Source organism: Schistocerca serialis, chromosome 9, assembly GCF_023864345.2.
Source record: "Schistocerca serialis cubense isolate TAMUIC-IGC-003099 chromosome 9, iqSchSeri2.2, whole genome shotgun sequence".
NCBI lineage: Eukaryota > Metazoa > Arthropoda > Insecta > Orthoptera > Acrididae > Schistocerca > Schistocerca serialis.
This window is the reverse complement of record NC_064646.1, coordinates 16,908,830-16,925,853: the sequence shown is the minus strand read 5'-3', so window position 1 is coordinate 16,925,853 and position 17,024 is coordinate 16,908,830. Positions and strand designations below refer to the sequence as shown.

General features: G+C 41.1%; 1 protein-coding gene across 2 annotated transcripts in view; it reads left to right on the top strand.

Moving 5' to 3' along the window:
* Positions 1-9,030: 9,030 nt before the first annotated feature.
* The window catches only part of LOC126419857 (uncharacterized), a 95,417-nt gene continuing 87,423 nt past the window's right edge, over positions 9,031-17,024 (top strand). For both annotated transcript variants that reach the window (XM_050087116.1, XM_050087114.1), the window contains exon 1: positions 9,031-9,161. In XM_050087116.1, coding sequence (XP_049943073.1) covers positions 9,123-9,161 — 39 coding nt within the window. In that variant the 5' untranslated portion in view covers positions 9,031-9,122. The remainder of the gene's footprint in view (positions 9,162-17,024) is intronic.

The window sequence follows — 17,024 nt, the reverse complement described above, 5'->3', positions numbered from 1 at the left end:
TTTGGCTTGCTGAAAGGTCAAATGATGACAGGGCTCGTGAAGTACTGAAACGAACCCGTGATGCGGACTTTTGTGCTATAGATGCTCAGTATCATTGGTTTTGCCAGAGGGATTTTTACCAGCCAATCGTGGGTGCAGGAAAACAAGGAAGTCCTTGATCCACACAGAAATATGAAGTACTGGAAATGATTTCTTGTTAAATCAAATAATCAGATGTGTGCTAGTTTACTTTGCGAAAGTTAAAGGACCAAATCACGAATGTCTTCGAGGCACATATAACCCCTTCTCTTCCGGAAGTATGGTTAAGAAATAGTGATTGTTCACAGACATAAAAAAGCACAAAATTGCGTTTAGAAAGTACAGTCTATAAAATACTGTCCGACAGTCTCTGTCATAGCAAGCTATCGATCCACGAGAAGGGCGTCTGAGAATTGTACGGGCTTTTGCAAATATACTTCAAAATGGTTCTAATGGCTCTGAGCACTATGGGACTTAACTTCTGAGGTCATCAGTCCCCTAGAACTTAGAACTACTTAAACCTAACTAACCTAAGGACATCACACATACATGCCCGAGGCAGGATTCGAACCTGCGACCGTAGCGTTCGCGCGGTTCCCGACTGTAAATATACTTCGTGAGGACATCCGTACTCAGGCGTGTGATAAAGTAGACCCATATGATTACTTCTTGTCAGATATCCAACGAGTGATCCTTGAATTATTGCTTCATTTCTGTGAGTCGTTGAGTCAGATAAACAAACGAGGAACCCTAGATAAACACAAAAAGTGTGTTGCTTGGTGCTATCAAACATGCAGTGATTTCTGCTGTAAGGCCACTATCATTTCTATCATCATTATTGATTGGGGTCAGTATATTCATGTAAAAAGTGGTTCGGTTGCAGACTTACTGTCGGAACTCTTAGTGACACTGGATTCATAGTTCCATATATGGAAGAATTCCTATTTGACGTCCTCTATGGCACGACCTGAACAATCTAACATAACTGTGAAGTATTCATCCTGTTCGTCTTTGATAACGCCGATTTTAACATCTACGCGGCTGATGAACTGCATACTTTCCATTCCATGGGACCAATCATGACAGTGACTCCCTACACAGCTAAAACATCTGATAATAGCATTGATCGGAAAAGACAACGTTTTCAGCCGGCAGGTGTGGCCATGCGGTTCTAGGCGCTTCAGTCTGGAACCGCGTAACCGCTATGGTCGGAGGTTTGAATCCTGCCTCCGGCATGGTTGTGTGTGATGTCCTTAGGTTAGTTAGGTTTAAGTAATTCTAAGTTCTAGGGGACTGATGACCATAGATGTGAAGTCCCATAGTGCTCAGAGCCATTTGATCCATTTTTAGACAACGTTTTTGTCTACATCTGGTGACCTCAGTTGATCACCTCAAGAAGTAAATGGTGTTGGCTTAAACATAATTATTGTAAAGGATCTTAATTACGACGACACTAAGTGCTTGAAGTACCGCTCTTTGGGTATGACATTCTGTGGCCTCATGGAAAGTGGAAGAAATTCACTGATGTGTCAAAGTGGAAGGGATTCTTGGATGAAGCCGATAGTCGGTTCCTTCAAAAATAATGTGGCTCCCATTTTCAAATTATCTTCCAACTTTGTACGACACAATATCTTTATACGTCTTCTAACAATATTGAAAAAAACGCCTAAAAACGTGTTTATTCACTTTCCATCAGCCACTTTATCTGACAGCGATGGATATTCTAAAAGCGAAGGCAGTAAAACATGTCGTCGTTGTACGATTAGGTTGGATCCACCTTCTAATGTCCTTCTTGGGATGCATCGATATAATAATGTTTGGAAGTGACTTGAGATAATTACTGTCCACAATATTTGCTGAAAACAGTTTAGATGAAGTTTTGAGTGGGTATCCGTACGCCCGAGCAGTAAGAGTTCACAGAATGGTTGTCGTGATATTTTCATATTACATCTTTCAGGAGGCTGACTTCGAGAAGATGTAACGAAAACAATTGAGGAACTGTTGCTCCCCATAACAGACAATCAGTATTTAAATACCATGGAAACGACGGTTACATACTTGTTATAACTAAGTTTGATAATATGATTTGCAGCATTGAAGCAAGACGAAAAGCAACTGAATTATGGGTGCAATATTATCGCATGGTTACGCTCACAGAAGAGATCATTGAAGCTGAGCGTACTGGAAACTGGAATCTTCTTTTAAACGGCATTAAGAAGATACTACCATATTTTCATGCTACTGATCATTATTTCCTCTAAGCAAAAGGTGTTCATCTTAACTTACAAGAGATGCTCACATTGGAAGACAGAATGGATGCTGCTGAATTCACCAAATTTACAACATAAGCGAAGTGATAAATTTTGGTATGGTGTATGGCCTGATATGACAAGAGAGCAACGTTAATGATGACAAAGAAAGTGAAATGCGGTTCAACTGACGGGCGTGGGATTCCAGAAACTGTGCCCACAAAGTGGACTTCCAGGATGGACTCCATACAGGATGTTTGTCAAAAAATTGAAGAATTTGGAGTAGGGGAGCAAAGCTTGCACTGGTGCAGTCTGTGTTGTTGCCAAATTTATTCAAGGTGGTGGCTCTTCTTGGCTGCCCTCCACCTCCTCTCCCCTGGTATGTAGACATGGTAATGTCGCAATCTAATTGGCATACAAATTAATTAAATTGCTATGCAAATTAATTAAATTAATTATGCAGATTTATTAAATTCAAAATGGCGGTAAATTAAAAAAGGAAGGTATTTCAAAAATTGTGGTAAATTCAAAATGACGAGAATTTCAAATTTTGGATATCTAGTTCACAACACCACCACCGGAGGACACTGTTGGACTCCCACACCTCCCACTTCCACTCTCCCCTTCCCTACTTCCTGACTTGTGTACTGGGAAGAGAAATCCTCAGTCTAGCAGAGCTGCTGGAGAGGAAGGTATTTATTTATTTTGAGGGTAAAGCTCGACTGTGGTTGTGGAAAGTGCATGCATTGGCAACTACATATTCTGATGACATATAATTATATGGTCCAAAAAAATTACATCAATATCATAGGAAATAAAACCAGATTCCTCCTTGGAAGCTGACACTAAAACAAAAACTGACCCTCTGTGAGCACATCATGAGAAAGCGTGATTCACTGGAAAGGATCTTAATAATGGGGATGCTTGAAGCCACGAGAGGAGGGCGACAAAGGATGAGATGGATCAGTGGCAGCAGAAAAGAATGGCTTCCAGCCTGGAATGTGCAGGAGGAAGTGCAAGACAGAAGAAACTGGAATGCATCAGTTCATTGGGGTTATGAAAAGTCAGAATCAACTAAACAAACAGAGAGAGATGATGAATTTTGTTTTTCGTGTTTTATATCATTAGAACTTTTTGTCTCATTTCAAACAGATTCAATATATATATATTAGAAACATGATTTTCATGCATTCATAACTAGCACTCTCTCAGGGGCTCCTCTTTCTTTTGTGATTACCTGACTTATACAGAAAAGTGTCCCCTTTCCTAGAGCAACAATTTGAAAACATCATTTGAAATCAAAATAAGGTCACCATATTACATCTAATTTGCCTTTGTAACAATAACTTTACAAATCACGAAGACAGTAAGAGGATGATGAAATTGATTGGTTAGGAGCAGAATGTGGCAGTCAGTGTGAAGAATATGGTAAACCAATGTGTATTATGTGTCTTACATTAGTGTTTTCGTTCCATGTAATTTCTTGATGGTAACACTGATTTCAAATATATTACATTTTCGGCCAGTGTTTGGCCAAAGAACATAAAATGTTTCCATTTGTTTGGGCCATTAACGATGTCACTCATGGAAGACATTTTGAGGACGATGGAGGGGTGCTTCACACAGTGCAGCGCTGGCTCCGCCACCAGGACAAGGATTTGTACCGACAGGGCACACACACCCTTGTGTCGCGCTGGAGGAAGGCCATAGAATGGTATGTGTAGATGAAACACCATTCCTTCGTGTGTGTAAATCTCATTACGTTGAATAAAGAATTATTGAAGAAAAAAATGTGATGCACTACTTTCTGCGCAACCCTTGTACATACCACATTTGTTATACAGTGTGTCCATAAATTACATCCTGATTTCAACGTTAAACATTAATTTCTCAGTCAATATTTCCGCCACATCGCCACAAGGAGCACTGTATGATATATATACTATCATGAAAATAACTCCACCCCCCCGCCCCCCGCAGGAGAAAGCTCAGTGCGTTGTGTGGCTAGCAGAAACCCCTCACTGATTACTGTGCAGCAAAAGTTTGTGTCCCATTATGGAAAGAAAGCACCTGGTATCAAGTTAATCAGTACATCGATGAAACCTTTTTAGCACCAGGATCGGTTCAGAAGCAGAGAAACAGCAGTGGATCATAGGTTTCAGAGGAAACTGTGCAGGCTGTTCAAACCACATTCACAAGGTCGCCACAGAAATCTATCAGACAAATTTAGTGGTGCTTCAAGTGCCAAAGAGTAAAGTGCATATAGATTTTCATGAAGTCTGCGTATGCATACACAATCAAATTTTGTTGAGGCATTAAAACCAGATGATCTACCAGAAAGTGAAAAACTTGCAGTGGACATGCAGAACCTCTTGGATAAGGATAATTATTTCTTGAAGAGCATGTGTTTTTCCGATATGGCTTCATTTCATGTTTGTGGCTCAATTAACTGCCATAATGTATGGATGTGAGGATCAGAAAATCTTCAATTCGTATGACAGCACATTCAGAACAGTCCAGAGGTTAATGGCTGGAGTGGGTTAATGCATGATCGAGTGATTGGCCCATTTTCCATCCTTGAAAGCCCTGTTAATGAATATGTTTACGTAGATGTGTTGGTGAATAACGCTGTTCCCCATGTATAGGGTACGCAACACACTATCATCTTTCAGCAAATTGTTCCCCCCATTGGGATCTGGAAGTCCATGATTTTCTTAGTAGGAGGACTGGCAGATATGGCCCAGTTCCATGGCCCCTGAGACAGCCTGACATTACCCTCTCATCTTTCGTTCGTTGGGGGTATGTGAAAGATACTGTGTACAGAATAGCAGTTCCTGATAATGTGACATTACAACAACACTTCAGAGGTGCCATTGGCACAGTCACACAAGACATGTTGCAGAGTGTGTGGCACGAGATTGCATACCAGCTGAATATTTTGCTTGTTAACAGGGTTGCACATGTAACAGTAGTTTAAATGTTATGTGGGAACAGTATTAGCCTGCCAAATGAACCTGCTTTGCAGGTTAACTTCCATGTCAGAGTCAAAATACAGTATTCTGTTAATGGACTTGTAGGCTGCCCTGTGTGGCAGGCATGTTGTGCTGGAATAGTATCAGTCTGCCTCATTGATGTGCTTTCTGTGATGAGCTGTTTGTCACAGGCAAATAAATAATTTTCATGCCTCTGATGTGTAGCTTGCCCTGCATTACAGATGTGTTGTGGGTGTAGTATCGGCTGCTCTATCGAACTGTATTGCAGAGGCTACACATACCAGTGACCGGGGACAGGTTGAAATGGATAGAGGAGGAGTGTAAAGCGACGGCGAGGAGGAAATAAACAGAGAGAGAGGAGGAAGTGGAGATGCATGGGGTAGGTGGAAGGCATAGAGGGGTGGTAGGCAATTGGAAAAAGAAGTTGTTGAGGTGGAGATGAAGAGAGAGGAGTAGGAGGATATGGTCAGAGGGAGGGAGTGGAGGAAATAAGCAAAGAGAGGGGGAGGGGGAGGTGAATAGAGTGAGGAGGAGCAGGTAGACAGATAGAAGTTGGGGAACGACGTCGACAGACAGACGAAGAAGTGAACAAAGAGAGGAGGAGGAGGAGGTGGTGGAGATGTGTACAATATACATGCCAACCGCATAAGAGGGTCAAGTATTATGGATAAGGCTAGTAACGACAATAAAATGTAATTTAAAAATATCTGCGAAGAAAAGAAAATCTACGGTCTTTTGTGGAAAAGAATATCTTAGAACTAAAATCATTATCGAGAATAACATATTAGAACAAGCTTATATATTCAGCCACCTTGGCTGTTATATCATGATAATGATCCTTAAAAGAAACTACAATATAAAGTACATTTGTTTGGTGTGTTTAAGTGAACGGTCCTGAACATAACCAAGAGAGAGACAGTACTTAAATTTAATAATACTCCGCGGATCCGAAGTATGAACTTTAACGACCAAACAATTACAGAGAATTAAAGGGGCAGAAATGAAACTTCTATGACCTTTGGTTAGGTAAAAATTCAAAGATTATAAGAGAAACCTGAGATGTTTCGAGAATAGTGGAAAAGATCAAACAGTACAAAAAGGGTTGGCATGACCTATACCACATATTGATCAAAGTCGAATGCCAAGGAGAACTTACGACTACACATAAAATGGTGTAAGAAGTATAGGATGACCAGGAAGAAGATGGTACGACCACCTTTAAATTGCCTGGTTACGGAAACCCTGTAAATTTACTTAATGATGATAATGATTTGGTTAGTATGATAAATAGCACTGCACAAAGTTTTTTGTTGTCGTGGCAGAAGAGCCAACACCGTGTTACTAGAGGAGGCCGAAATGCACGCGTTTTAGATCATGCAGGCTGGCGTGAGGAGGGAAGAACTATACTGACGTGAGGTCTCGAACATGACAAGGAATTAGAATTCAGAAAGCGGACGTAATTAGTTTGATTCTTTACTTTGATCCATTAATGATGAACGTCGCTCTTGAAGGTACATGATTCACAATATCAATCTCAATTGTAACTGAATATGGCGCCTTGCTAGGTCGTAGCAAATGACGTAGCTGAAGGCTATGCTAAACTGTCGTCTCTGCGAATGAGAGCGTATGTAGTCAGTGAACCATCGCTAGCAAAGTCGGCTGAACAACTGGGGCGAGTGATAGGGAGTCTCTCTCAGGACCTGCCGTGTGGCGGCGCTCGGTCTGCAATCACTGATAGTGGCGACACGCGGGTCCGACGTATACTAACGGACCGCGGAAGATTTAAAGGCTACCACCTAGCAAGTGTGGTGTCTGGCGGTGACACCGCATTTTTTAAGTTATTCGTTGGTACAAACACACAAAAGTATTCAAAACGAAAAACAAATACACTACTCGCCATTAAAAATGCTACACCAAGAAGCAATGCAGATGATAAACGGGTATTTATTGGACATATATATAATACTAGAACTGACATGTGATTACATTTTCACGAAATTTGGGTGCAGAGATCCTGAGAAATCAGTACCCAGTACAACCACCTCTGGGAGTAATAACGGCCTTGATACGTCTCGGCATTGAGTCAAACATAGCTTGGATGACGTGTACAGGTACAGCTGCCCATGCAGCTTCAAAACGATGTCACAGCTCATCAAGAGTAGTGACTGGCGTATTGTGACGAGCCAGTTGCTCGGCCACCATTGACCAGACGTGTTCAATTGGTGAGAGATCTGGAGAATGGGCTGGCCGGGGCAGCAGTCGAATATTTTCTGTACGCAGAAAGGCCCTTACAGGACCTGCAACATGCGATTGTGCATTATCCTGCTGAAATGTAGGGTTTCGCAGGGATCGAATGAAGGGTGGAGCCACGGGTCGTAACGCATCTGAAATGTAACGCCGACTGTTCAAAGTGCCGTCAATGCGAACAAGAGGTGACCGAGACGTGGAACCAATGGCACCCCATACCATCACGCCGGGTGATACGCCAGTACGGCGACGACGAATACACGCTTCCAACGTTCGTTCACCGCGGTGTAGTCAAACACGGATGCGACCATCATGGTGCTGTAAACAGAACCTGGATTCATCCGAAAAAATGACGTTTTGCACATTCGTGCATCCAGCTTCGTCTTTGAGTACACCATCGCAGGAGCTCCTGTCTGTGATGCAGCGTCAAGGGTAACCGCAGACCTGGTCTCCGAGCTGATAGTCCATGCTGCTGCAAACGTCGTCGAACTGTTCGTGCATATGGTCATTGTCTTGGAAACGTCCCCTTCTGTTGCCTCAGGGATCGAGACGTAGCTGCACGATCTGTTACAGCCGTGCGGATAAGATGACTGTTATCTCAACTGCTAGTGATACGAGGCCGTTGGGATACAGCACGGCGTTCTGCAGTACCCTACTGAACCCACCGATTCCATATTTTGTTAACAGTTATTGGATCTCGACCAACGTGAGCAGAAATGCCGCGATACGATAAACCGCAATCGCGATAGGCTACAATCCGACCTTTATCGAAGTCGGAAATGTGATGGTACGCATTTCTCCTCATTACACGAGGCATCGCAACATTCCACCAGGAAAGCCGGTCAATTGCTGTTTGTGTATGAGAAATCGGTTGGAAGCTTTCCTCATGTCAGCACGTTGTAGATGTCGCCACCGGCGCCAACCTTATGTGAATGCTCTGAAAAGCTAATCATTTGCATATCACAGCATCTTCTTCCTATTGGTTAAATTTCGCGTCTGTAGCACGTCATCTTCGTGGTGTAGCAATTTTAATGGCCAGTAGTGTAGCTTGCAGGTCAAAACGATAATTGTCGCCGCGAAAGTTGTGGATGTGTTAATCTACATACTAATCTCATGGGGCCTCAATTACTTGGAAATAATAATTATATAAATACCAAATTCGACAGTTCCTTGTATTATAGCGATATAACTTCTCTACTGAAGAATTCGTGTGTGTGTCTAATAATCACCTGTATCGATAAGGCATGTGCTTTGTTTGTTCATCAGAAACTGTAAACGCCGGGCAAATTTTAGTTGATTTTCGAGAAGATTGTAGCTTTCCAGAAATAATTACACCATACTGACGGGAGAGTCTTCCAGGAAGTGCGTCTTCTGCGAATACCTAAACCAGTTGTCGACGTGGAAAAAATTGGTATTTCCCCGAAAGTGCGGGCACCTGTCGCTCGCCGGCCGCGGTCCAGGCGATCAGAATTTCATCAGGCCGCGGCAGATCTTGTGGGCGCGGTCGGGGTCGCCTCGGCGCCGTGGTGGGGGAGGTGGTGGGGAAGGCGGCTGGCAGCACTGACTGACCGCCGAGTGCCGCGCTCAGCACGCCAGACGCTGCCCAGCCGACGCTATGCCGCCGCGCAGCCGCAACACGACCGCCGCGCTGCGGGTAAGTACCGCCGGCAGGGTGGCCAACCCCACACGCACCGTTCCAATAACAGTACGTAACCCACGCACAACTGACAAATGCTCCATTAGCCCTTCCATGACGCGATTACCATCTATATTCCTTGTTGCTGTTGGGTTCTTTCGTCTGAGGACTTATTCGATGGAGCTCTCCATGCTACTGGAAGTCTCTTCCCTTCTACCACTGCCTTATGTACTACTAGATATCTCTGGATGTGTTCAATCAAACTGTTCCTTCTTGTAATCAAATTATGCCATAAAGTTGATTTTGTCTCATTTTCGATTAATGTTGTTGTTGTGGTCTTCAGTCCAGAGACTGGTTTGATGCAGCTCTCCATGATACTCTATCCTGTGCAAGCTTCTTCATCTCCCAGTACCTACTGCAACCTACATCCTTCTGAATCTGTTTAGTGTATTCATCTCCTGGTCTCCCTCTACCATTTCTACCCTCCGCACTGCCCTCCAATGCTAAATTGGTGATCCCTTGTTGCCTCAGAATATGCCCTACCAACCGATCCCTTCTTCTAGTCACGTTGTGCCACAAATTTCTCTTCCGTTCTGTTCAATACCTCCTCATTAGTTATGTGATCTACCCATCTAATCTTCAGCATCCTTCTGTAGCACCACATTTCGAAACCTTCTATTCTCTTCTTGTCTACGCTATTTATCGTCCACGTTTCACTTCCATACATGGCTACACTCCATACAAATACTTTCAGAAACAACTTCCTGACATTGAAATCTATACTCGCTGTTAACAAATTTCTCTTCTTCAGAAACGCTTTCCTTGCCATTACTAGTCTACATTTCATATCCTATCTACTTCGACCATCATCAGTCATTTTGCTCCCCAAATAGCAATACTCCTTTACTATTTTAAGCCTCTCATTTCCTAATCTAATTCCCGCAGCATCACCCGATTTAATTCGACTACATTCCGTTATCCTCCTTTTGCTTCTGTTGACGTCCATCTTATATCTTCCTTTCATAACGACTACAGTTCTTACCCGACTCACTCATATAATTTTCAGCAGTCTCCTGTAGCATCACATCTCAATAGCGTCTATTTTCTTTTTGTCGATACTACTCCTTGTCCATATTGCACTTTCATATAAGACCACAATCCAGAAAAGTAATTCCAAAAACCACTAGCTAACACTTAATTTCATACGTCATGTTAACGAATCTCTGTTTTTCAGGAAATTTTATTTTGTTATTGCCAAAATGTATTTTATATTCATTTTACTTCTTTCATCATAGCAAAACTCGTCTTCTATTTCCTAATCCCATTCCCCTCGCACCATCAGGCTTAATTTAATTCTATTCCATTAATAATTGCTTTAATTTTGTGTACGTTTATTTTATAAACTATTTTCAAGACACTTTACACACACCCTCTTTTCGAAATGTTTCTTGAATGCATTGTGAGTAAACCAAAGATTCTAATTTTCGCCTAATATTTAGAGTTTTAACATAATTTTATGTGGAACTAATATGTTCAGCAGGACTGGAATAAAATAAATCCTTCCAATGAGGGAGATATGTAGGAATAAATTGACGAGCAATAATACTGTGTCAGACATTAATATTTAGAAATTAACATGTAGGAGCTTTTTCAAAGCGATGGTGACGTCTAATGACTCCTTGCAGTGAGTTTAAATGATACTAATTCTTATTTCTTCCTTCCGTCTGCTTCAGTGTCTGTACCGTCTTCTTGTGCTGTTTATTGGATGCTAGTCTCCTACTGTTTGAAGCTGCACGTCTTCAAGAACACCAATTCCTGGTTTGCCAAACCGGTCTTATTATTTTACGTATGACTTACAACTGTCTTACGAGAGCGAGGAGGAAAGCTACTTGGTAACATTACAAGTAATTATTAAATTACTATAGCTCCACATGAAGTTTAGGTACACTGTTGAGTGCACTAAGAGAAAATATGAAAGATAATGCAAATGTTTAGTCACCACAGCGCTCATGCTCATTTTGCATGTACGACACACTTCAGCGATAGTTTATAATTGAAAATATGTAGCTAACAGTATACAGGGTATTCCAGGAGGACTGGCCACTATTAAGGAATGTGACAGGACTGATCATTCGAAGTAAAAAAAAAAAGCCTAATTAATATGGGCTATAAAATGCATACCTGACTCGTTTTCATATAAATTTCTCTTCTACTGTCAATTATTTGCTGCCCATATTTTGAGAGGTGGTGGAATGGACCAAAACAAATAAAGTATTGTGGTAATGGGCTCTAAAGTGCATGCCTTAAGAGTTATGTGCACTTCTTCAACCGGAGTAACGCGGTTCACAATATCAAACGTGAATATGTCCTCACAGCTCTGAAGTTATGCTCTTGTGAGTCCATGTTTGTTGGACAACTTTTTCTCCTTTTCGTCAATACTACCACCTATCAAAATATGGAAAGCAAAGAGCTTGCAGTAGAAGAGATTTGTTTCTCAGTTGCGAAGATGAAAAATTGTTCACAGCTCCTAGGGCATGCATTTTAGAGCCCATGGTTACTAGACTTTTTTGCTTCGAATGATCGTTCTTGTCATAACTCTGAATATTGAGCATTCCTCCTGGGACACACTGTGTATGTACTAATAACGTAAGAAATCTTCAGACATGTCCTCACTGGACTTATCTCTTCAAAACCGAAGCAAAACAGCGTAAAATGCGTATAAATAACGTACTCAATATATCATTATAAAGAAAAGAAAAATCGTGGGCCTGGTGACTTCAAATTAACCGTGAACACACCACTTTGCAGCATGACGAGAAAGTGGGACGATCTAGTCCCTGTGAGAATTCGGAAGCAGGTATGTTGATAGGACACGTATGTTCCACCGATCACGATTATCCTCGCACAATTTGCCACTCACTTTCAATCATTATTATATGTCAGCATAGTTTCCTACTACAGTTACTAAACCTCTGTTCCCCTGTGCGAAAGCATTCAAATTTAGACATTTCTGAAACACTTTTTGTTTCAATAAATGTCTTCTACTTTGGACGGCATTCGTTAGAACAGCAATTTATTTGCAATAAATTTTGGCTGTGACGGCATGGTCCTGTGTAACACTCTTCGTTTCGTGCCTCCATTTACGGGCGATCTTAATCTGGTGGACAATGTGTATTCTCACAACCTAAGGAAGAACTCGTGTCATAGCGACTCGAAACGTTGACTAAACAGATCTAAATGCAGTTGAATGAAATTATGTCCAATTTTATTTCCCTTTGTCCATGAACTTCCCCACATACTGGGTTCCCTGTAGTACGGAGGGCCTAAATCGAAGAAAGACAGTTTTTTAACAGAAAACTCGTGATTAGTATTTTCCGAACAAAAAAGTGTCATTTTTCACATTACTGTGCACATACACTAACGGACATTTACGCTCATATATTTCATAGGTTCTCGGTTTCCTGCGGCGTGTCCCAATGAGTGAGTATCACGCAGTCCCTTCTTTGTCCACCGTTTCGCAACCAAGACGTCCGTTTTCTTCTCGTTCCTCTTCCGCTTTCAGTTTCGTATTCAATTAACTGCTGCTATAATAGGTATACTTCACTTTATTTGTAACTTAGGTCCTAAGTAACTTACGTCTTTCTCTACTTAGTCATAGTGGATAGTTGTGACAGGTGAATCTCTGCTGGCATGCCAAAGGACTACCTCATTTGTCATTCACTTTACAGTACATCCACTTTACGAAAGTTTCTGTTCCGTTGACGGTATTCAATGATTAACTTTCTGCACGCAGAAAAGAGTATTTACCAAAAAAATTAATCTTAAGTCCAGGTAATAATACGAATACTAAGTGCCTTTTCTTTTAATTAAACGAACGCTTGCCAATTTCTTTTCTCGGTCCTGAATTTTACCGTGCTGACAGATGTCCATTCTTATGAACGTTGTGCGTCCAGTTATTGAAGCTTACTGACCTATAATACTGAGGAAATATTTTTCAGAAGGTGTTACAGCGAGTCTGTTTCACGACCTGAAGATGTGTCCTCACACTCTGAAAACTTTAATGAACTCGAAAATCTCATTAACTGTGGATAAACATTTTGCAACAGATCTGATTGCTCGCACCCTCAGAAAATATCGTGTACTCTGTCACTGGGGAAACCATTCTGAGCTGAAAACTTTTGTTTACTTCACATGTTTAACTAGTGATGATTACGTTCAATGTAGAGTTCATTTGCGTCCACGTTCCTCTGTGTTCAGTCCTTCTCCTGCGTCTGAACTAAATTCCCTATCTACCGCCACTTGGCTGATGAACTTTGATGAAGCTTTTCACAGAGGAAGAACACAACTGGAAGTCAATATTCTGCCTTACTCTAACAAGTCAAGAAAAAATAATTCATCACAGATATGAGTAATCTTATAACTCTAACAGAAGAATGGAAAAGAAAATTGAGAATGCGCTAGGTGACGATCAGTTTGGCTTTAGGAAAAGTAAAGGGACGAGAGAGGCAATTCTGACGTTACGGCTAATAATGGAAGCAAGGCTAAAGAAAAATCAGGACACTTTCATAGGATTTGTCGACCTGGAAAAAGCGTTCGACAATATAAAATGGTGCAAGCTGTTCGAGATTCTGAAAGAAGTAGGGGTAAGCTATAGGGAGAGACGGGTCATATACAATATGTACAACAACCAAGAGGGAATAATAAGAGTGGACGATCAAGAACGAAGTGCTCGTATTAAGAATGGTGTAAGACAAGGCTTGTGGCCTTTCGCCCCTACTCTTCAATCTGTACATCGAGGAAGCAATGATGGAAATAAAAGAAAGGTTCAGGAGTGGAATTAAAATACAAGGTGAAAGGATATCAATGATACGATTCGCTGATGACATTGCTATCCTGATTGAAAGTGAAGAAGAATTAAATGATCTGCTGAACGGAATGAACAGTCTAATGAGTGCACAGTATGGTTTGAGAGTAAATCGGAGAAAGACGAAAGTAATGAGAAGTAGTAGAAATGAGAACAGCGAGAAACTTAACATCAGGATTGATGGTCACGAAGTCAATGAAGTTAAGGAATTCTGCTACCTAGGCAGTAAAATAATTAATGACGGACGGAGCAAGGAGGACATCAAAAGCAGACTCGCTATGGCAAAAAAGGCATTTCTGGCCAAGAGAAGTCTACTAATATCAAATGCCGGCCTTAATTCGAGGAAGAAATTTCTGAGGATGTACGTCTGGAGTACAGCATTGTATAGTGGTGAAACATGGACTGTGGAAAAACCAGAACAGAAGAGAATCGAAGCATTTGAGATGTGGTGCTATAGACGAACGTTGAAAATTAGGTGGACTGATAAGGTAAGGAATGAGGAGGTTCTACGCAGAATCGAAGAGGAAAGGAATATGTGGAAAACACTGATAAGGAGAAGGGACAGGATGATAGGACATCTGCTAAGACATGAGGGAATGACTTCCATGGTACTAGAGGGAGCTGTAGAGGGCAAAACCTGTAGAGGAAGACAGAGATTGGATACGTCAAGCAAATAATTGAGGACGTAGGTTGCAAGTGCTGCTCTGAGATGAAGAGGTTAGCACAGGAAAGGAATTCGTGGCGGGCCGCATCAAACCAGTCAGTAGACTGATGACCAAAAAAAAGAAGGGGTGCATATAATGTAGAAATGTTCATTTCCGAATAGTCGTTACGTTTGTTAATAGTTCTGCCTCATAGCAATGATGGAGCACTGCTTTACAAAATATGCACCAAATAAATTTGCCAGTCTCGCTAATAGGGGAATACATTTTAAAAGGCTGTCTCTATATATTTCATGTTTATTTGCCCTGATAGCGTCATGGTATATCAAAGTATGTCATCACCCCGATTATGACCACTTGGATTAGTCGAAACGCTGTACACGTTTACACCATAAGGTGATGCTAAATGCGGCTGATTGTTATTTATTTTCCTCAGAATCATTTCCATTTGTAGTTCCCCGTACTGTTCAATAGAAGATCACGATAATTACCAACCAGAATATGTATTGAATTAGCGCGTAATCTTTCCTAAATAAACTAAGGCCATCGATCGCGAAAGTGAATTTCTAAAACGCAAAGAAGCGTATTTCTAATGGTAATTACTTGGTTACGGATACACGAAGTAGTATATTTGCATCTAAACAACTGTCTGAAGATCACAGTAAAAGAATCAATCTACAAGCAAAATACGAAATAAAGAAAGAAAGATGTGATTATGCTCTCGATTTTTCGAAAATATAGGTGAAGGAAGTCAATGATTTGTAAAGAACAGGTGGCGAAAAACAGACACAAATGAGTAAACTTTTTTTTTTTTTAAGTTAATGCTGTCAACTTCTGGGTGTTACTCTCTAATCTCTTAACACACGTCTCATCGTCATGTTTCTTCTAGTCAGTGTTTGCCACAGATTGCTTTTGACCACCGATTCTGCGTAACACCTCTTTTTTTTATCTTAACAGCCTATTTAATTTTCAGCATCCTTTTGTGGCGCACAAACTAAATCTCTTTGATTCTGTTAATCTGGTGTTTTTCCTCGTATTGATGATTCATTTTTGCAAAATTATGTGCGGTAGACGAATATTCACAGAAATATTATGCTTGAAGAATCAAATTTGCCAAGATCGCTAACAATTCATTTTATTACTACGACAGATCTACCCCGTCATCATCTGATGTTGTAACATTATTGGGTATACCCCGTTTTCCACTATACTGAAAGTCACATAGAGATATTGGGTCAAATAAAACGTTACAATATACGATGATTACAGCGTAGATCTATTGAAATCGGTAATAGTAATAAAAAGAATTGCTAGTGATCTTGACAAACTTGATGCTTCAGGTCGCCCCCAACAATCTCAAACAAATATTAAAAGAAATGTATTTGTTAAATTAAGGCCCATGTATGACTTAGATTTCCTTTATAGAGTAAAAAATGGCTCAAACGGCTCTGAGCACTACGGGACTTAACATCTGAGGTCATCAGCCCCCTAGAACTTAGAACTACTTAAACCTAACCAACCTAAGGACATCACACACATCCATGCCCGAGGCAGGATTCGAACCTGCGCCTATAGCAGTGGCGCGGTTCCGGACTGAAGCGCCTAGAACCGCTCGGACACCACGGCCGGCTTTTACAGCGTAATTTCCACTTTGGCTTTCTGCTGTTTAAGTTCTCCTTGCTTCCTTCGTCATACGTCACTTTGCATACAAGGTAGTGAACTGTAGTTCATCTTCTATGCGGCCCCTAATGTTAACTTTAAGTATGTCGTTAATCTTATTTCCGATACTCGTCAATACTCTTCACTTTCTTTGGTTTAGTCTAAATCTATATTCTGTTGCCAGTAGACTGTTTATTCCATTCAGCAGGTTCTTTAATTCTTCCGATTTTCACAGAGCATAACCAACGTATTCAGCTAATATTGTTAATGATACCCTTCTACCCTGACCTTTAATCGCCCTTCTGAATCTCTCTTTCATTTTCCTCATTGCTTCTTCGATATACTTTTGAACAGGCTGAGGAGAGAGACTTTATATTGCCTTGCGCCTATCATCATCTGAGCACTTCACTCGTGGTGCTTAATTCTTATTATTCACTCTCGGTTCTTTTACGCATTTCAAGTTACCGGCTTTTCCTCACATCGTATGACTGTTTGCTGATGATTTTAAACACCTTACTATACATAGCATTATCGGTCGTTCCTTTCATGGGCCGACAAAAATCTCTCTATTTCTCCATGATTATGCTTCCGACATCATACGTGACAGTAGAACTGTGTCTCTAGTGTCTTTACCTTTCGCAAAGCCAGCTCCGTAGTTTTTTTCGGTTTCAGGTATACAGTTCTAATCATCTGCCT